Raw genomic sequence first — 21,143 nt, forward strand, 5'->3', positions numbered from 1 at the left:
GATCTCCATACAGGAGAGTGGGGTCTTCATCAAGAAGTTTTCACTGAAGTGACAAGTCTTTGGGGAATTCCACAATTAGACATGATGGCGTCTCGCCTCAACAAGAAACTCCAGGGATATTGTTCCAGGTCAAGGGACACTCAAGCAATAGCAGTGGATGCCCTCATGACACCGTGGGTGTTTCAGTCGGTCTGTGTGTTCCCTCCACTTTCATTTTTTCCGAAGGTGATAAACATAAGAACAAAGGTTCAGGTGATCCTCATTGTTCCGGTCTGGTCAAGGAGGGCTTGGTATCCAGATCTTCAAGACTTACTCATAGAAGATCCCTGACCTCTTCCTCTACGAGAGGACCTGTTACAGCTAGGACCGGGCGTGTATCAAGACTTACCGCGGCTGCGTTTGACGGCATGGCGATTGAACGCCATATCCTAGCCCGAAAGGGTATTTCCGGTGAAGTCATTCCCACATTGCTTTAGGCTATGGAATGGAGTAACGGCGAAGCTTTTCCACCGTATTTGGAGGAAGTATGTGTCTTGGTGTGAATCCAGGAAGGCTCCTACGGAAAAATTTCAGCTGGGTCGTTTTCTCAATTTTTTGCAAGCAGGTGTGGATGCAGGCCTAAAGTTAGGCTCCATTAAAGTGCAGATTTCAGCCTTATCAATTTTCTTTCAAAAAGAATTGGCCACCCTTCCAGAAGTTCAGACTTTCGTGAAAGGGGTGCTGCACATCCACCCTCCATTTGTGCCCCCAGTGACACCATGGGACCTTAACGTGGTGTTGCGGTTTCTTATGTCACACTGGTTGGAGCCTTTACGAAAGGTTGAGTTAAAAATTTCTCACTTGGAAAGTGGTCATGCTGTGGCCTTGCCGTCCGCAAGGCGGGTGTCGGAATTAGCGGCCTTGTCTCACAAGAGCCCTATTTGATCTTCCATGTGGATAGAGCGGAATTGAGAACTCAAATTCAATTTCTGCAGAAAGTGGTTTCTGCGTTTCACATGAACCAACCTATTGTGGTGCCTGTGGCTACTGAAGCTTTGGCTGATTCGAAGTCTCTCGATGTAGTCAGAGCTTTGAATATTTATGTCGCCAGAACGGCTCAGATTGGGGAAACAGAGGCTCTGTTTATCCTGTATGCTCCCAACAAAATTGGGGCTCCTGCTTCTGAGCTGACTGTTGCACGCTGGATCTGTGATACGATTCGGCAGGCTCATTCTACGGCTGGTTGCCATTATGAAGTCGGTGAAGGCCCATTCTACCAGGAAGGTGGGCTTTTCTTGGACGGATGCCCGTGGAGTCTCAGCGGTTCAACTTTGCCGAGCAGCTACTTGGTCGGGTTCAAACACTTTTGCTAAGTTCTACAAGTTTGATACCCTGGCTGATGAGGACCTCATGTTTGCTCAATTGGTGCTGCAGAGTCGTCTGCACTCTCCCGCCCGGTCTGGAGCTTTGGTATAAACCCCATGGTCCTTTTGGAGTCCCCAGCACCCTCTAGGACGTATGAGAAAATAGGATTTTAATACCGACCGGTAAATCCTTTTCTCTTAGTCCGTAGAGGATGCTGGGCGCCCGTCCCAGTGCGTACTGTATCTGCAGCTATTGGCGGTTACACTCATGTGGTGTTTCTTTTCAGTCAAGTCGGTTGCTGACGTTATTCATGCCATGGCATGCGGTATGCTATTATTGGTCGTGTTTACACACAGGTTGTGTTACGTTTTCGGTCAGCATATTGCTGTATATTTTTCATGCCGTCGGCTGGTGTTCTATTTAATGCCACGTTCGTTCTGCGGCATGTTCGAGGTGTGAGCTGGTATGACACTCAATGTTTAAACAATAAATTCTTTCCTCAAAATGTCCGTCTTCCTGGGCACAGTTCTCTAACTGGAGTCTGGAGGAGGGGCATAGAGGGAGGAGCTAGTTCACACCCATTCAAAGTCTTATAGTGTGCCCATGTCTCCTGCAGATCCCGTCTATACCCCATGGTCCTTTTGGAGTCCCCAGCATCCTCTACGGACTAAGAGAATGCCATGCGGACATTCTCAACTGTATTTGTAGTAGACACGGTACAGTGGGGAAGAGGCTTTTATATGTGGAAAGGGTACAGTAGGATTGTTGCAGTGTCTGAATGCATTTAACCACTTGCCTGGCATGGTCGCATCAGATGCAAATTTACCAGCAAGTGTTTTATCTGACCTGGTCGCACAGGATACGACCAGTCAGGTAAACAGTGTTTGCAGTTGCAGGGAAGAAGACCTTCCCTCCGCTGCTGTTCTCAGAGGGACCTGCTGCCTCCCTGCACCCTCCCCTCAGTGTTGCCGTGCTGCCGATCATTGCTGATCGGTCGGCACGGCAGGACCCCCAACCTAATGGCTGCAGACAACAGCAGCAGCTGGGGAAGTGTAAACAAAGCCCTCCCTGTGTACCTGGTAGCTGTCTGGGGTGTAAAAAGTAATGTTGCGATGCTCCCAACCAATGTTTGAAGAAAAAAAAAAATTTGTTTTGTTTACTAAAATAATTTTGGATAAGGTTAAATTTAATGTTCTTCACCTAATTCACTCATCCGAAAAACCCAGACATTTTCTGAGTGGGTTTTTGGGGGAAAAAATGGTCAGTTAAGTGGTTAAGGAGGATTGAATGCCAGCATTGGGTGTCTCCACTGATGCCTGCTTTGCCACGGTTCACCAAAATCTGCTTCAGGTCAATTCAATCATAATTTTATGGTTAAACTAGTTATATAACAACTAGTTAGACTAAGTTAACTTTATTTGTTGTTGTTTAGTACTCTGAGCATGTCCAAGGAAAAAGCAGTAGCAAGCATTGGCACCTAGGGCCTCATTCAGAGATGTACGAAAACACAATGGTTTTAGCATACAACTCCGATTGTTAGGGATCCGGTGTATGCGCAGGGTCTTTATGGAGCGGCGATGGGGACCATTCTACAAAATGGGGCATATTGCGCCTGTTCTGTTGGCTTGCCAAGCCCAGAATCTGTGTCTTCGGATGCAGACTACGTGGCCCCAGCTCAGCAGCTCTACCAGTCATCCTAAGTAAGCTGATGCTTAAGGGGCCCATACATCAGCAGTCGCAATTTGTTTCACAGATCCTGAGATTTTTTCCCCCAGATTTATTGTTTTTACAATACATTTGACTTTGCCCATACATTACAGATATTTTTCAATGTTTTACATATAATTTTCAGTTAAACAGATCTGCCAATCTTGAAAGACTCATCAGTTTACCAGAAAAGGTCTGCAGATCTGCTGATTGTTACCAATACACTAGCAATCTACAGTCCCAGTTGATCTGTAAAAATTAAACATGTTGAAAAACCTGATTTCACAACCCCAATCCCACTGCTGAAGAGGCTTCCTTTGGAGAGATTTTGCTTGAGAATAAATGTAGTTCTCTTGATAGAAGTCAGTTTGAATGCAAAAAGGTTAGATATGATGTACCATTTTCCAGACAATGATGGGGAAAATTGGGATTTTGTGGTTTATTTATGAAGTCAGGCTGTAAAACCCTTCACTTCGGGTCCTGTTTCTGCCCAATATTTAAAAGGGCAATACTTTTTACTAGATATGGCTAGTTGAAGCATTGTCCTTTGGGCAGGAACACGACCCAAAGTGAATGGTTTTTCAACCCGACTCTTCATAAATAAACCCTTTTGTGTCTAAAGCTGAATCAATCAAAGCATAATCTAATGTCTTTGCCATTCGAGTCTGGTGTTGATTTTGGGAAAAGAAAAATTTGAAGGGGCGTAGCCTGGAGTAGCTGGGTGAAGGACGTGTTTTTCAGCTCTCCCGTTTCTATCCTGATAAACTATCCTGTTTTGGGACTTTATTTGCATTTGGAGCATTTACAACAGAAGCTCATCTATCTATAGTACATGCTGGCAGACTCCGTTGTGAATTCTTCCGCTGTGTGCATGCATGGTGCTCGGCGGGGTCTCTTCCGCATGCTGATCAGGGTGTTGGAGGCTCTGACACCGTTTGGCATCTGGTCCGTAGTTCTTCTGTCTCCTGCTGCTCCGGTGATTGCATTGCTGTTGGTACGCTGTGAAGGCCCTTCTGCTTGAATTTATTTCTTCCATACCCGCTGGCGTGCCTGGCCGGTGGAAGCACCCAGCAGCTGTTTTGTCGTCTACTACCTCCGTCCTTTTAATCTACCTCCTGCTGCTGCTGATGGCGGGGAGCTCCGGTGGTGTGCTAGCCGCTGCAGCGTGCTTGTGCTAATATGATGGCCGGCTCCTTGCAGCTGCTCATGTCTCCAATAAGTCCACCTCCAAAAACTGCGAATAATAATAAATTCCATGGAAAATTCAAGATAGAATTCATGCAACAAATAATTGTATCACTTAAAATCAATCACTAATACAGTTGCTAAAATATATAAACTATTAATTATTGCTGTGAAAAAACACAATTGTTTTAAATGATTGTTTCATATACATGATGGAATAAATAATTTAAAGGAAATGGGGGGGGGGGGGGGGAGTAATTTTTTGTTTGAGAGCATAATCGTTAAGTCTAATATTAGAATTAACAAAATCTTCCCCCATTTATGTTTTGCACTTTCTGCAATTCTATGCCAAATGATTAGATGAAAATCATGTTCCTACCTGTTTATTTCTTGGTAAACCAGTTTTATGATGAATCCCCAAATCCTCCTTCCTCTCTCACTTGTGCCGTGTTCTCCTCTCCAGTTTTCCTGTACTCTTATCGCTGAACCATGGTCTGCTCTAGTGCATGCAGGGCGATCACCACATACTCTGCAACAGTCTTCAAATGTTTCTTTACCAAATGTCTTAGGGTGAAATACAACTTTATTATGTATTCTAGTCTGAAGAAATATAGTTCCTCTTCTTTCTATTCACTGACCAGGACACATCATGTAATTACCTTTGCTGTGTTTTATTCTGTCTTCATGCTTTGTCTATACAGTGTTACACTACAAAAGGGCTGGAGCTCACACGAGTTACTGTTATAAACTCTCAGCTTAAGGTGGTCTATGACACTTTTGTACAACCAGACAACAAGATTGTGGACTACAACACCAGGTGAATTTGAGAACATGGTTGTGTAATTCTAGTTGAAGCTTGATTTAACAGTATTCCTTTTCTTTATCTTGTGTGTTTCCTTCCATCATAGTATATTATATAGCTAGATGATTGTTGCCACAAAGCTCCATTGTATTTTAATGCCAATAGTCGGCATTCTGAATATAAGTATAGCGGGTGGGTTAGGGGGGGTTTACAGTTAGGCTGCTGGGGGGATGGGAGGGTTTAAATCTAGGCAACACCAGGGAGGTGGTTTGGTTTAGGCACTAGGGGGGAGGGGTGTTAGGGTCAGGCACCTAGGGGGAAGGTTAGGGTTAGGCTGCGGGAAGGGAGGGTTTGGCGGCAGGGGACAGGGAGGGAACAGTCTTACCTCCCACTGTCGGGTTTTCAGCTATCAGGATGCCGGCATCGGTATTCTGACCGCTGGCATCCTGTACACCGGGAAATCATACTGAACCTATATGTAATGCAAGAAGGTGGCACTCAGTTTTGGTAAGTGCAAATAGATATGGTCTTTAATCAACGTTTCAGGGAAAGTCCCTCCTTCATCAGGATGAAGGGGATTCTATCGCCGAAACATTGATTAAATACACAATTTATTTACACTTACCAAGACTGTGAGTGCCACCCTTCTTGCATTATATATCGATTGGGGGAGCTGTCCCCTGGGGAGTGGCACTACGGCAGATACAGCAGTGGGGGTATACACCCATGGAGTGTTGGATTCTTGCCTGGAAAATATATAAATAAATAGATAACTATATATAGATATATGGATGTAGTCACCATACTGGCGTTTGCGATCGTGCCAGTCAGGTTGCTGGCGCAGGGATCCCGAACATAGGTATGCAGATTTAGGTTTAAGCTGCATGGAGGGAGGGTTAGGTTTAGAGTACCTTTAGTACAGAGTCCCTTTAGAACTTTCTACAGAGCGGAATTTAGAACAGTCGGGATGCATCTTAACTAATGACTAGTTTGAAAAAAGTGTACCAGTGCCTGCAAATCTCATGATGTAACATTTGTGCCATTATTTCTCTCAAAGTACTGGAAAACCCAAGAGGTAGCTTTTAGAAGTGTAGAAAAATACAAGTAGCTCCTAAATATAGAGCCCAAAAGTTACTCTTTTAGGTGTCTGTTGAAATAAAATATGCTGTTCTATATTTTACTACCAAATTACTAGTCGGACACATCCAAGTCTTTATATGAGCTAACCTAAGGCCCATACCCACTGGGCGATTTTGAGCTGAACGCAGCTCACTTTTGGTGTTTGGAGCTGCTTTCAGCTCAAAGCCGCCCAGTGTGTATGTTCCGGTGATGCGAGTTCCCACTTCATGAATGGCGGGGTGGATGGCTTTCCATAGCGTCCTGCTATGGAAAGCCGTTCACCCCCGCTGACAGCGGGGAAAATCGCTCATTGTGTATGCACCTTAAGACCCATTTCCTGAAGCTTGTTACACTTTTTTAAATAGAAGGAACATGTACAATAGTCACTATAACTGATTTTCTCTGACGTCCTAGTGGATGCTGGGAACTCCGTAAGGACCATGGGGAATAGACGGGCTCCGCAGGAGACTGGGCACTCTAAAAGAAAGATTAGGTACTATCTGGTGTGCACTGGCTCCTCCCTCTATGCCCCTCCTCCAGACCTCAGTTAGAATCTGTGCCCGGCCAGAGCTGGGTGCTCCTAGTGGGCTCTCCTGAGCTTGCTAGAAAGAAAGTATTTGTTAGGTTTTTTATTTTCAGTGAGATCTGCTTGCAACAGACTCACTGCTACGAGGGACTGAGAGGAGAGAAGCAAACCTACCTGCTTGCAGCTAGCTTGTGCTTCTTAGGCTACTGGACACCATTAGCTCCAGAGGGTTCAAACACAGGGCCTGACCTCGATCGTCCGTTCCAGGAGCCGCGCCGCCGTCCCCCTTGCAGAGCCAGAAGACAGAAGAGAAGCGATGAAATCGGCGGCAGAAGACTCCTGTCTTCATTAAGGTAGCGCACAGCACCGCAGCTGTGCGCCATTGCTCCCACAGCACACCACACACTCCGGTCACTGTAGGGTGCAGGGCGCTGGGAGGGGACGCCCTGGGCAGCAATAAAAATACCTTTGGTATAAAAATACACATAATACGGTCTGTGACTGTATATGTGTAAAACCCCCGCCATTAAGTTACAGAAAATGCGGGACAGAAGCCCGCCGCTGAGGGGGCGGGGCCTTCTTCCTCCACACACCAGCGCCATTTTCTCTTCACAGCTTCGCTGGAAGGAAGCTCCCCAGGCTCTCCCCTGCAGTATCCTGGTACACAAAGGGTGAAAAGAGAGGGGGGGGCACATAAATTTAGGCGCAAAAATTGTATATACAGCAGCTACTGGGTAAACACTGAGTTGTAGTGTAATCCCTGGGTTATATCGCGCTGGGGTGTGTGCTGGCATTCTCTGTCTCTCCAAAGGGCCTTGTGGGGGAACTGTCCTCAAATAGAGCATCCCCTGTGTGTGTGGTGTGTCGGTACGCATGTGTCGACATGTCTGAGGTAAAAGGCTCCTCTAAGGAGGTGATAGAGCGGGTATGTGTGTGAGAGGGTGTCTCCGTCGACAACGCCGACACCTGTTTGGATATGTGTAAGTACTAAGGTGAATTTATTGCACAAATGGTTAGGGAACAGACAGGAAATCTACCCATGTCTGTCCCTATGTCACAGAGACCTTCAGAGTCTCACAATGCTCACTATCCAAAATAACAAACACTGGTATCGACACGGAGTTTAACTCCACTGTCGACTACGATAATGCAAAGTTACAGCCAAGATGGCTAGAAGGTATTCAATATATGATTATTGAAATAAAAGATGATTTGCATATCACTGATGACTCATCTGTCCCTGACACGAGTTTACACATGTTTAAGGGGAAGAATGCTGAGGTAAATTTCCCTCCTCTCATGAGGAAAAAGAGCGGGAATCTCCAGACAAGAGACGGCAGCTTCCCACGAGAATTCTTAGGCTGTATCCTTTCCCCACTAGGGCCAGGATATGTTGAGAATCTTCCCCTAGGGTGTCCTGTTTGCACAGACGGTAGCACTTGCTATTCTCAGGGATCCTGCAGATAGCGTGCACATTCTAGTATACTACCCAGACCGGCGATTGTGTCGGCATGGGTTTATAGCGCTGTGGCAGAGTGGACAGGTACCTTATCAGCAGAGATTGAGACCCTAGTAAATATATTAAAGATGCTGTCTTAAGTGATAGATATATAGTTATAAAGCATGCCCAAAGAGACATGAGTATACTGGGTCCTAGAGTCAAAGCTATGTCGATCTCTGCTTGACGTGTCCTGTAGAATATGCATTGGACAGATGATGCCGACTTAAGAGGCATATGGAAGGCTGAGGATTGTGTAGAGAATGGTTCTCGGGCCTGGTCTCCACAGCTATAGCTGGTAATTCTGCTAGTTTGCCTTATATTCCTGCACAGCCTAAGAAAGCACGACATTATTAAATGCAGCCTTTCGAATAAAGAAACAAAGTCTGAGGTGCGTACTTTCTTGTCAGAGGCGGGGTCAGAGAAAAGAAGCTGCACAACACAGCTGGTTCCCAGGAACAGAAGTCCTCTCCGGCCTCTACAAAAATCCACCACTGGCGGAGCTAGGCCCGATGGGGACACGCCTTCGTAAGTTCAGCCACAAGTGGGTTCACTCCCTGTTAGGTCCCTGGCAGGGCCGGTTCTAAGACTTGTGGCGCCCCGGGCAAAATATGGGGGCGTGGCTTCAATTGGGGGCGTGGTCACGACGCTGAATGAAAAAATTAAAATAAATAAAAAGTATACTTACCATCCCCGTTCCTGATCCAGACAGCTGCAGACCCCCTCCGCTGGCGGCGCCGCTCTTCTCCTCTCCTCTCTTCTCTTCGATCTATGGGAGAGACGTTATTACGTCATCGCGCACCGCACAACTAAGGTCCTCTCAGTGAAGAGAAACTAGACGCTACGCGTCTGGTTCCCTTCAAAGCGGGGGGGCACAGCAGGGCACTGCGGGGGGCTCAGTGGCGGATCTTGCCCTGGTGCGGCGACCTCCGGTTGGCGCCGGCGCCCTCCGGAAGGCGGCGCCCCGGGCAAAAGTACCGCTTGCCCGTGGCAAGAACCGCCACTGGTCCCTGGGCAATAGATATTGTGTCTCAGGGATACAAGCTGGACTGTGAGAAGGTGCCCCCTCACCGACGGCCCTGCGGGCTTCCCCCCAAGAGAGGGAACCAGTGTTAACTGCAATTCACAAATTGTATCTTTAACAGGTGGTGGTCAAGGGTCCCCTCCTTCAACAAGAGGGTGTTATTATTCGACCATGTTGTAATCCCGAAACCAGGCGGTTCGGTCAGACCCATATTGAATTAAAAATCCCTGAACATATACCTGAGAAGGTTCAAGTTCAAGATGGAATCGCTAAGAGCGGTCAGGGCAAGCCTAAAAAGGGGGAGACTTTATTGTGAATCGGGACATAAGGGATGCATACCTTCATGTCCCCATTTATCCACCTCATTAGGCGTACCTCAGAATTGCGGTACGGGATTGTCATAACCAAGGTAATGGCGGATATGATTGTGCTCCTGCGGAAGCAAGGTGTCACTATTATCACGTACTTGGACGATCTCCTCATAAAAGCGAGATCAAGAGAGCAGTTGCTGAACAGCGTATCACTTTCTCTGGAAGTGTAACGGCAACACGGCTGGATTCTATATATTCCAAAGTTGCAGTTGGTTCCTACAGCTCATCTGCCTCTCCTAGGCACGATCCTAGACACAGACCAGAAAAGGGTTTATCTCCCGATAGAGAGAGCTCAGGAGCTCATGACACTGGTCAGGAATCTATTCAAACCAAAACAGGTGTCAGTGCATCACTGCACTCGAGTCCTGGGAAGGATGGTGGCATCATACGAGGCCATCCCCTTAGGCAGGTTCCATGCGAGGACCTTCCAGTGGGACTTACTGGACAAGTGGTCCGGATCACCTCTTCAGAGGCATCGGTTAATCACCCTATCCCCCCAGGGCCAGGGTGTCTCTCCTGTGGTGGCTGCAGAGTGCTCACCTTCTCGAGGGCCGCAGATTCGGCATTCAGGACTGGATCCTGGTGACCACGGATGCAAGCCTCCGAGGGTGGGGGGCAGTTACACAGGGAAGAAATTTCCAAGGTCTGTGGTCAAGTCAACAGACTTGCCTTCACATCAATATCCTGGAACTAAGGGCCATATACAACGCCCTAAGTCAAGCGGAGATCCTGCTTCGCGACCAACCGGTTCTGATCCAGTCAGACCGCAGGGGTTCATGTAAACCGCCAAGGCGGCACAAGGAGCAGGGTGGCGAGGGTAGAAGCCACCAGAATTCTTCGCTGGGCGGAGAATCAAGTAAGCGCACTGTCAGCAGTGTTCATTCCGGGAGTGGACAACTGGGAAGCAGACTTCCTCAGCAGGCACGACCTCCACCCGGGAAAGTGGGGACTTCATCAGGAAGTCTTCACGCAGTTTGCAAATTGATGGGAACTGCCTCAGGTGGACTAGATGGCGTCCCACCTCAATAAAAAGCTAAAAAAGGTTTTACGCCGGGTCAAGGGACCCTCAGGTGATAGCTGTGGTCGCACTAGTAACACCGTGGGTGTTCCAGTCGGTCTATGTATTCCCTCCTCTTCCTCTCATACCCAAGGGCTGAAAATTGTAATAAAAGGAGGAGTGAGAACAATATTCTTTGCTCCGAATTGGCCAAGAAGGACTCGGTACCCGGAGCTGCAAGAAATGTTCTCAGAGGACTCAGGGCTTCTGCCTCTCAGACAGGACATGTTGCAACAGGGGCCCTGTCTGTTCCAAGACTTACCGCGGCTGCATTTGACGGCATGGCGGTCAAACGCCGGATCCTAGCGGAAAAGGGCATTCCGGATACAGTTACCCTACGCTGATAAAGGCTAGGAAAGACGTGACAGCAAGTCTTTTTCACTGTATATAGCGAAAATAGGTTGCTTGGTGTGAGGCCGGGAAGGCCCTACAGAGGAATTCCAGCGGGGTCGATTCCTGCACTTCCTACAGTCAGGAGTGACTATGGGCCTAAAATTAGGATCCATAAAGGTCAAGATTTCGGCCCTATCCATTTTCTCTCAGAAAGAACTGGCTTCACTGCCTGAAGTTCAGACGTGGTTCCGGGGGTGCTGCATATTCAGCCTCCTTTTGTGCCACCGGTGGCACCTTGGGATCTTAACGTTGTGTTGGATTTCCTGAAATCCCACTGGTTTGAGCCACTTAAGACCGTGGAGCTAAAATATCTCACGTGGAAAGTGGTCATGCTATTGGCCTTAGCTTCGGCTAGGCGTGTGTCAGAATTGGCGGTTTTGTCATGTAAAAGCCCTTATCTGATCTTCCATATGGACAGGGCAGAATTGAGGACTCGTCCCCAATTTCTCCCTAGGGTGGTATCATCGTTTCATTTGAACCAGCCTATTGTGGTGCCTGCGGCTACTAGGGACTTGGAGGATTCCAAGTTGCTGGACGTAGTCCGGGCTTTGAAAATTTATGTTTCCAGAACGGCGGGAGTCAGAAAGTCTGACTCGCTGTTTATTCTGTATGCAGCCAACAAGGTTGGCGCTCCTGCTTTGAAGCAGACTATTGCTCGCTGGATCTATAGCACGATTCAGCTGGTTCACTCTGCGGCTGGATTGCCGCATCCAAAATCAGTGAAAGCCCATTCCACAAGGAAGGTGGGCTCTTTTTGGGTGCTGCCCGAGGGGTCTCGGCTTTACAGCTTTGCTACTTGGTCGGGGTCAAACACGTTTGCTAAATTCTACAAGTTTGATACCCTGGCTGAGGAGGACCTTGAGTTTGCTCATGCGGTGCTGCAGAGTCATCCGCACTCTCCCGCCCGTTTGGGAGCTTTGGTTTAATCCCCATGGTTCTTACGGAGTTCCCAGCATCCACTAGGACGTCAGAGAAAATAAGAATTTACTCACCGGTAATTCTATTTCTCGTAGTCCGTAGTGGATGCTGGGCGCCCGTCCCAAGTGCGGACTCTCTGCAATACATGTATATAGTTATTGCTTAACTAAAGGGTTATTGTTATGAGCCATCCGTTAAATGAGGCTCAGTTGTTGTTCATACTGTTAACTGGGTATGGTTATCACAAATTGTACAGTGTGATTGGTGTGGCTGGTATGAGTCTTACCCTGGATTCCAAATCCTTTCCTTGTTGTGTCAGCTCTTCCGGGCACAGTTTCCCTAACTGAGGTCTGGAGGAGGGGCATAGAGGGAGGAGCCAGTGCACACCAGATAGTACCTAATCTTTCTTTTAGAGTGCCCAGTCTCCTGCGGAACCCGTCTATTCCCCATGGTCCTTACGGAGTTCCCAGCATCCACTACGGACTACGAGAAATAGAATTACCGGTGAGTAAATTCTTATTTTTTTTTATTTTTTTTTTAATAACCTTTCCTATAGGTTTTCTGGTGTGACAGAAGAGGATCTTCAAAACACTAGTATCACTCTGCGTGATGTTCAAGCTGTCTTACTGTGTATGTTCAGCTGTGATACTATATTAATAGGACATAGCTTGGAAAGTGACCTTTACGCATTAAAGGTATGTGCAGTTTTGTTGTACAATCTGTTTATATTTTTTTTTTACAGATATTAATTTATATTTTTCTTGTATACATAAAATATGATTTCCCCCCCCCCCCCCCCCCCCAAAAAAAAGAAAAAACAAATAAAACTGTTTAATAAAGCACACTGATATACGTGTATGAAAGAAGCAAGGATGACAAAAATATCGGTTGATGCCATATTTACCATAGAGGGTAATTTCCGAATGTGTAAGCGAATAGTTAAAAACAATGCAACTGATGTTCATAAACTGTACAACATAGAAATTCTTGCACGACTTATTCTATGACACTAGCAATACACCATGTAGAAGAATAAAGCGGCTCTATTTTACCTTCACATAACAGGGTTGCTAGAACTGGCTATCCTAATAATAGTTATTTATTACTATTATTTATATGGCACCACAATGGTTCTGCAGCTCCTTACAAAGTACATAAATGTGCAAAACAAGAAAATCCTTATTTACAGTACAAAACAATGCAGGACATGTATCATTGGAGCAGTAGGGAACAGCATGACTACATACAATTGTGATTTGGAAAGTGTTTGATTAATAGGACCATTATGTGACTAGACAGTGTATTTCTCATACGTCCTAGAGGATGCTGGGGTCCACTTCAGTACCATGGGGTATAGACTGTTCCGCAGGAGCCATGGGCACTTTAAGACTTTTCCAGAGTGTAAACTGGCTCCTCCCTCTATGCCCCTCCTCCAGACCTCAGTTTAGAAAATGTGCCCAGGCAGACTGGTCGCACTCTAGTGGAGCTCTATTGAGTTTCACTAAAAGACTTTGTTAGGTTTTTTTTTTTCAGGAAGACTGCTGGCAACAGTCTCCCTGCTTCGTGGGACTTAAGGGGAAGAAGTAGGAACCAACTTCCTAAAGAGTTTCATGGCTCTGCTTCTGCTGACAGGACACCATTAGCTCCTGAAGGGCACTGAACACTAGCTGTGGCTATGCGCTCACTCCCACAGCATGCCATCATCCCCCTAACAGAGCCAGAAGTCAGAAGACTGGTGAGTAGTATTACCGGAGGTCTGCAGAGAGGGATCTCCGGTCAGCGCGATGGCTTAAGGTACCGCACAGCGAGCGGCATGGGGGGGGGGGGCGGCATTAAACCCACTATCACTGGCAAAAGGTAGCATACTTTGTTTTTACACTGTCCTACACCCCCACCAGTATAAATATCTATTCTAATAGCTGAGGAAAACGCTTCTGAGCTTCTTCCTCAGGCAGCCAGCACACTGCTCAGCGCCATTTTCTCCCAGCAGCTGCAGGGCAAGAAACGCTGATTCTCCTCTCCACTTCTGAAACAAGTATCAGGGTGCAAAAAAGGAGGTGGGGGGGGGGAGTGTAAATTTTAGGTGCTAGAACATATTATTGGCAATATAAAGCGCTTGAAAGTCTGTGTACAAAGTACGTAGCACAGGGATTTTTGTCTCTGTGTACAAAGTACACGACACAGGGATTTTTTCTTTGGGCGCTGAGTTGTGGAGTGGCAATTCCTTCCTGTGTCCCTCTGACAGATTTACTGTGTGTCTGTCCCCTATATGCCCCGGATTGTCTGTGGTGTGTTTATGCACGTGTGTGACATGTCTGAGGCAGGGAGCTCTTCCCCTGAGGGAGCCATTTTAGGGACACAAGGATGTAATGTACTGGCGCTGCCGGCACACCACGAGCCTGAATGGGTGAAAGAATTACGTGATAGTGTGAATCATATTAGTAAGAGATTGGATAAGTCTGAGTCTCATGCAGAAAACTGGAGAAGATCCGTGAAGATGTGATTTTTAATAGTTCTGCCTTTTCATCCACAGGGGACCCCTCTGGTTCACAAAAGAGGTCATTTGCACAAGTACAAACTGATACCGACACGGACTCTGATTCCTGTGTTGACACTAGTGATTCCAGGGAAATAGATCCAAAGTTAGCAAAAAACATTCAATACACGATTGTTGCTATAAAGGAGATGTTAGAAGTTACGGAGCCCCCTCCTATTTACCACAGGAGAAGGCTTACTTTAATAAAGAAAAGAAAATGAATGTAACTTTCCCTCCATCTCATGAGCTAAACAGTCTCTGAGGGGGTCTGGACTAACCCTGAAAATAAATTTCAGATTCCCAAAAGAATTCAGGCAGCTTACCCTTTTCCTGCAGAGGACAGGAAAGGTAGGAGTCACCCCCCATTTTAGACAGTGCCCTGTCACGACTAACAAAAAAAGGTGATTCTCCCTGCGCCTGGGACGGCTTCACTAAAGAAGCCGGTAGACCGCAAGTTAGAGAATACGTTGAAATCTATTTATGTGGCCAATGGGACACTACTCAGGCCTACCATTGCCTGTGCGTGGGTGAGTAGTGCTATTGAAAAGTGGTCAGAAAACTTGTCATCAGACATTGACACAATAGATAGAGACGAGATACTCCTAACGCTAGGTCATATCAAAGACGCTGCTGCGTATATGCTAGAAGCCATAAAGGATATTGGTCTCTTGGGATCAAGAGCCGCTACCATGGCAACCTCAGCACGGAGGGCGTTGTGGATTCGCCAATGGAATGCTGATGCAGATTCCAAAAGGAATATGGAGACTCTCCCGTATAAAGGTGATGCCTTGTTTGGAGATGGGCTTGATGCTTTAGTTTCTGCGGCTACCGCGGGTAAGTCAACATTCTTGCCTAATGCTCCTGCGCTGGCGATAAGGACACATCACTCTCAGTTGCAGTCCTTTCAGCCCAATAAATACAAAAAGGGTAAAGGTTTCCCTTTCTTTGCGGATAAAGGAAGGGGAAAAGGAAAAAAGTCCACAGCATCTCCAGGATCACAGGAGCAGAAATCAACCTCTGCTTCTGCCAAGTCTTCAGCATGACGCTGGGGCTCCCTTGCGGGAGTCCGCTCAGGTGGGGGCACGTCTGAAACTCTTCAGTCAGTTCTGGGTTCAATCTGGCCTGGGCCCGTGGGTCTTACAAATAGTGTCCCACAGGTACAAACTGGAGTTTCAGGACATTCCCCCATGCCGATTTTTCAAATCGACCTTACCAGCTTCTATCCCAGACAGGGAAGTGGTAGCAGCAGCAATACAAAAATTCTGTCAGGATCAAGTCATAGTCCTGGTTCCCTTGTTTACAACAAGGAGAAGGGTTTTATTCAAGCCTATTCGTAGTTCCGAAGCCGGACGGCTCGGTCAGACCGATTCTAAACCTGTAAACTGATTCTCTACCTGCAAAGGTTCAAGTTCAAGATGGAATCTCTGAGGGCAGTGATTTCCAGTCTGGTGGAAGGGGACTTCATGGTGTCAGTGGACATAAAAGATGCCTACTTACATGTTCCGATTTATCCTCCACATCAAGCTTATCTGAGATTCGCAATACAGGATTGTCATTACCAATTTCAGATGTTGCCGTTTGGACTCTCCATGGCACCAGGGGTGTTCACCAAGGTGATGGCGAAAATGATGGTCCTCCGACAGCAAGGAGTCAATATAATTCCTTACCTGGACAATCTCCTGATAAAAGCGAGGTCCATGGAAAGGTTGGTGCAGAACATTGCACTCTCCCTGACAGTACTTCAACAACACGGTTGGATCATAAATTTTCCAAAGTCACAGTTGGATCCGATGACAGGATTGTCCTTTCTGGGGATGATACTGGACACAGAAGTGCAGAGGGTATTTCTTCCAGTAGAAAAGGCTCTGGAAATCCAGAGAATGGTCAAGCAAATTCTGAAACCAACAAGAGTGTCGATTCATCAATGCATTCGGTTGTTGGGAAAGATGGTAGCGGCCTACAAGGCCTTACGGTTTGGCCGATTCCATGCCAGAGTATTCCAGTGGGACCTGATGGACAAGTGGTCCGGATCCCATCTACACATGCATCAGAGGATAATCCTGTCATCCAAAGCCAGAATTTCGCTCCTGTGGTGGCTACACGGTTCTCACTAGAGGGACGCAGGTTCGGAATTCAGGACTGGGTCCTAGTAACCACGGATGCAAGTCTCCGAGGCTGGGGAGTAGTCACACAGGGGAAAGCTTCCAAGGAAGGTGGTCAAGTCAAGAAACTTGAATTCACATAAATGTTTTGGAGTTGAGAGCCATTTACAACTGCGTTCTACAAGCGGTGCATCTTCTTCAAGTTCAACCCATACAGATCCAGTCGGACAATGTAACAGCAGTCGCGTACATAAACCGTCAGGGCGGAACGAAAAGCAGAGCGGCAATGGCAAAGGTGACCAAGATCATTCTCTGGGCAGAAAGATATGCAAGAGCTCTGTCTGCAATTTTTATTACGGGAGTGGACAACTGGGAAGCAGACTTCCTCAGCAGACACGATCTCCATCCAGGAGAATGGGGCCTCCACCAAGAAGTCTTCGCAGAGGTGACAAGTCTTTGGGGGGTTCCTCAAGTAGACATGATGGCATCTCGTCTCAACAAGAAGCTTCAGAGATATTGTTCCATGTTGAGAGACCCTCAAGTAATAGCAGTGGATGCACTAGTGACCCAGTGGGTGTTTCGGTCGTGGTATGTCTTCCCTCCACTTCCACTCATACCAAAAATTCTCAAGATCATAAGAACAGGGGTTCAAGCGATCCTCATTGTCCCAGACTGGCCAAGGAGGGCTTGGTATCCAGATCTTCAGGAGTTGCTCATAGAAGATCCTCGGCCTCTTCCTCTTCGCGAGGACCTGCTGCAGCAGGGGCCGTGCATATATCAAGACTTACCGTGGCTACGTTTGATGGCATGGCTGTTGAGCGCTGGATCCTAACCCGGAAGGGTATTCCCAAAGAAGTCATTCCCACTCTTATTCAGGTCAGGAAAGGAGTAACGTCTAGACATTACCACCGTATTTGGAGAAAGTATGTGTCTTGATGTGAAACCAAGAAGGCACCAACAGAAGAGTTTCAGTTAGGACGTTTTCTCCATTTTCTCCAGGCGGGTGTGGATGCGGGCCTACGATTGGGTTCAATCGAGGTCCAGATTTCGGCCTTGTCTGTTTTCTTTCAGAAACAATTGGCCTCCCTTCCAGAAGTTCAGACGTTCGTGAAAGGGGTTCTGCACATTCAACCTCCATTTGTGCCTCCTGTGGCACCATGGAATCTTAACGTGGTGTTGCAGTTCCTTCAATCGGATTGGTTTGAACCTCTCCAGGAGATTAGAGTTGAAGTTTCTCACTTTAAAAGTGGTCATGCTGTTGGCCTTGGCATCCGCAAGGAGGGTGTCTGAGTTAGGGGCCTTGTCTCACAAGAGTCCTTACTTGGTTTTCCATGAAGATAGGGCTGAGTTAAGAACTCGTGAGCAATTTCTTCCAAAGGTGGTTTCTTCTTTCCATATAAACCAACCTATTGTGGTGCCAGTGGCTTCTGACACCTTCGCTGCTTCAGAGTCTCTGGATGGGGTCAGAGCTTTCAGAATTTATGTAGCAAGAACAGCTCGGATAAGGAAAACAGAGGCTCTGATTGTCCTGTATGTTCCTAACAAGATTGGGTGTCCTGCTTCTAAGCAGACTATTGCGCGCTGGATCAGAGGTACTATTCAGCACGCTCATTCCACGGCAGGATTGCCGATACCGAATTCTGTGACTGCCCATTCTACTAGAAAGGTGGGCTCATCCTGGGCGGCTGCCCGGGGGGTCTCTGCATTACAACTTTGCCGAGCAGCTACTTGGTCAGGGACAAACACGTTTTCTAAGTTTTACAAGTTTGACACCTTGGCCGATGAGGACCTAAAGTTTGGTCAATCGGTGCTGCAGGGACATCCGCACTCTCCCGCCCGTACTGGAGCTTTGGTATAACCCCATGTTACTGAAGTGGACCCCAGCATCCTCTAGGACGTATGAGAAAACAGGATTTTAATACCTACCCGTAAATCCTTTTCTCCTAGTCCGTAGAGGATGCTGGGCACCCAGCCCAGTGCATACTTTACCTGCAGTTGTTAATTTGTTGAAAATGTTTTCAGCACGTTTGCTGTAATGTTCATGCCGTTGGCATGTGTTTGGTTGAATGCCATGTTGTGTGGCATGGTTGAAGTGTGAGCTGGTATGAATCTCACCATTAACTTAAAAGTAAATCCTTTTCTCTAAATGTCCATCTCTCTGGGCACAGTTCCTATACTGAGGTCTGGAGGAGGGGCATAGAGGGAGGAGCCAGTTCACACTCTGGAAAAGTCTTAAAGTGCCCATGGCTCCTGCGGAACCGTCTATACCCCATGGTACTGAAGTGGACCCCAGCATCCTCTACAGACTAGGAGAAAAGGATTTACCGGTAGGTATTAAAATCCATTTTCCACTTTGTATTTTGATGCAGAATGCTCGGTAGGTATAATGCAGCAAAGATTAAGGCAGGAATTGAAAATGGTGGAATAAGTGGTATAGAATGCCCACAAAGGAAGGAAGCAAGCAGGAAAAAACATTCATTGTAGACATGATTGTCGTTTTCCCAACCCACATCATTACATTACATGATTTATTGTTGTCCTCCTCCCACCTGTCTATTTCCGCTTGTCATCTATTATATGGGGGAACTAGATTTCTGTATTTCATATCCTGGAGTCTGAAGATACGTAGATGGAAAGAAGATTCCTTCAAAGGAAGTTTGATGAATGTAATTGAATAGATTTCTCTGACGTCCTAGTGGATGCTGGGAACTCCGTAAGGACCATGGGGAATAGACGGGCTCCGCAGGAGACTGGGCACTCTAAAAGAAAGATTAGGTACTATCTGGTGTGCACTGGCTCCTCCCTCTATGCCCCTCCTCCCGACCTCAGTTAGAATCTGTGCCCGGCCAGAGCTGGGTGCTCCTAGTGGGCTCTCCTGAGCTTGCTAGAAAAGAAAGTATTTGTTAGGTTTTTTATTTTCAGTGAGATCTGCTGGCAACAGACTCACTGCTACGTGGGACTGAGGGGAGAGAAGCAAACCTACCTGCTTGCAGCTAGCTTGTGCTTCTTAGGCTACTGGACACCATTAGCTCCAGAGGATTCGAACACAGGGCCTGACCTCGATCGTCCGTTCCCGGAGCCGCGCCGCGCCGCCGTCCCCCTTGCAGAGCCAGAAGACAGAAGAAGAACGAGGAAATCGGCGGCAGAAGACTCCTGTCTTCATTAAGGTAGCGCACAGCACTGCAGCTGTGCGCCATTGCTCCCACAGCACACCACACACTCCGGTCACTGTAGGGTGCAGGGCGCTGGGGGGGGGGGGGGGGCGCCCTGGGCAGCAATTATATTACCTTTTGGCATAAAATACACATAATACAGTCAGTTAACTGTATATGTGTAAAAACCCCCGCCATTAAGTTACAGAAAATGCTGGACAGAAGCCCGCCGCTGAGGGGGCGGGGCCTTCTTCCACAGCACACCAGCGCCATTTTCCCTTCACAGCTCCGCTGGAAGCACGCTCCCCAGGCTCTCCCCTGCAGTATCCAGGTACAAGACGGGTTGAAAAGAGAGGGGGGGCACATAAATTTAGGCGCAAATCGGTACAAACAAGCAGCTATTGGGAAAATCACTTATTAGCAGTGTAAATCCCTGTGTTATATAGCGCTGTGGTGTGTGCTGGCATACTCTCTCTCTGTCTCCCCAAAGGACTTTGTGGGGTCCTGTCCTCAGTCTGAGCATTCCCTGTGTGTGTGCGGTGTGTCGGTACGGCTGTGTCGACATGTTTGATGAGGAGGGTTACGTGGAGGCGGAGCAGGGGCAGATACATGTGGTGTCGTTCCCCTGATAAGAAACTAGTGATTTCTAAGAGGTTACTGATGGCGTACCCTTTCCCGCCAACGGATAGGTTACGTTGGGAAACATCCCCTAGGGTGGACAAGGCGTTAACACGCTTATCTAAAAGGGTGGCACTGCCGTCTCAGGATACGGCCGCCCTAAAGGATCCTGCGGATAGAAAGCAGGAAGCTATCGTGAAGTCTGTGTATACACACTCTGGTACTCTACTGAGACCTGCTATTGCTTCAGCCTGGATGTGTAGTGCTGCAGCAGCATGGACTGATACCCTGTCAGACAACATTGATTCACTCGACAGGGATACTATTTTGCTAACCATCGAACATATAAAAGACGTCGTCTTATATATGCGGGATGCACAGAGGGACATTTGCCTGCTGGCATCTAGAATTAATGCAATGTCCATTTCTGCCAGGAGAGTATTATGGACTCGGCAGTGGACAGGTGATGCTGATTCTAAAAAACACATGGAGGTTTTGCCTTATAAGGGTGAGGAATTATTTGGGGACGGTCTCTCGGACCTCGTATCCACAGCAACTGCTGGTAAGTCGACTTTTTTACCTCAGGTTCCCTCACAGCCTAAGAGAGCACCGTATTATCAAATGCAGTCCTTTCGGCCTCAGAAAGGCAAGCGGGTCAGAGGAGCATCCTTTCTGGCCAGAGGCAAGGGTAGAGGAAAGAAGCTGCACCAGGCAGCCAGTTCCCAGGAACAAAAATCCTCCCCTGCTTCCACGAAGTCCACCGCATGACGTTGGGGCTCCACAGGCGGAGC

The 21,143-nt window shown here is 47.4% G+C and overlaps 1 protein-coding gene across 1 annotated transcript in view; it reads left to right on the forward strand.

Moving 5' to 3' along the window:
- The window catches only part of REXO1 (RNA exonuclease 1 homolog), a 316,981-nt gene that overhangs the window by 265,237 nt on the left and 30,601 nt on the right, over positions 1-21,143 (forward strand). The window contains exons 13-14 of the mRNA XM_063914821.1: positions 4,938-5,053; positions 12,501-12,639. Of these exons, the coding sequence (XP_063770891.1) occupies positions 4,938-5,053; positions 12,501-12,639 (255 nt within the window). The remainder of the gene's footprint in view (positions 1-4,937; positions 5,054-12,500; positions 12,640-21,143) is intronic.

The sequence above is a fragment of the Pseudophryne corroboree genome, chromosome 1 (genome assembly GCF_028390025.1).
Source record: "Pseudophryne corroboree isolate aPseCor3 chromosome 1, aPseCor3.hap2, whole genome shotgun sequence".
NCBI lineage: Eukaryota > Metazoa > Chordata > Amphibia > Anura > Myobatrachidae > Pseudophryne > Pseudophryne corroboree.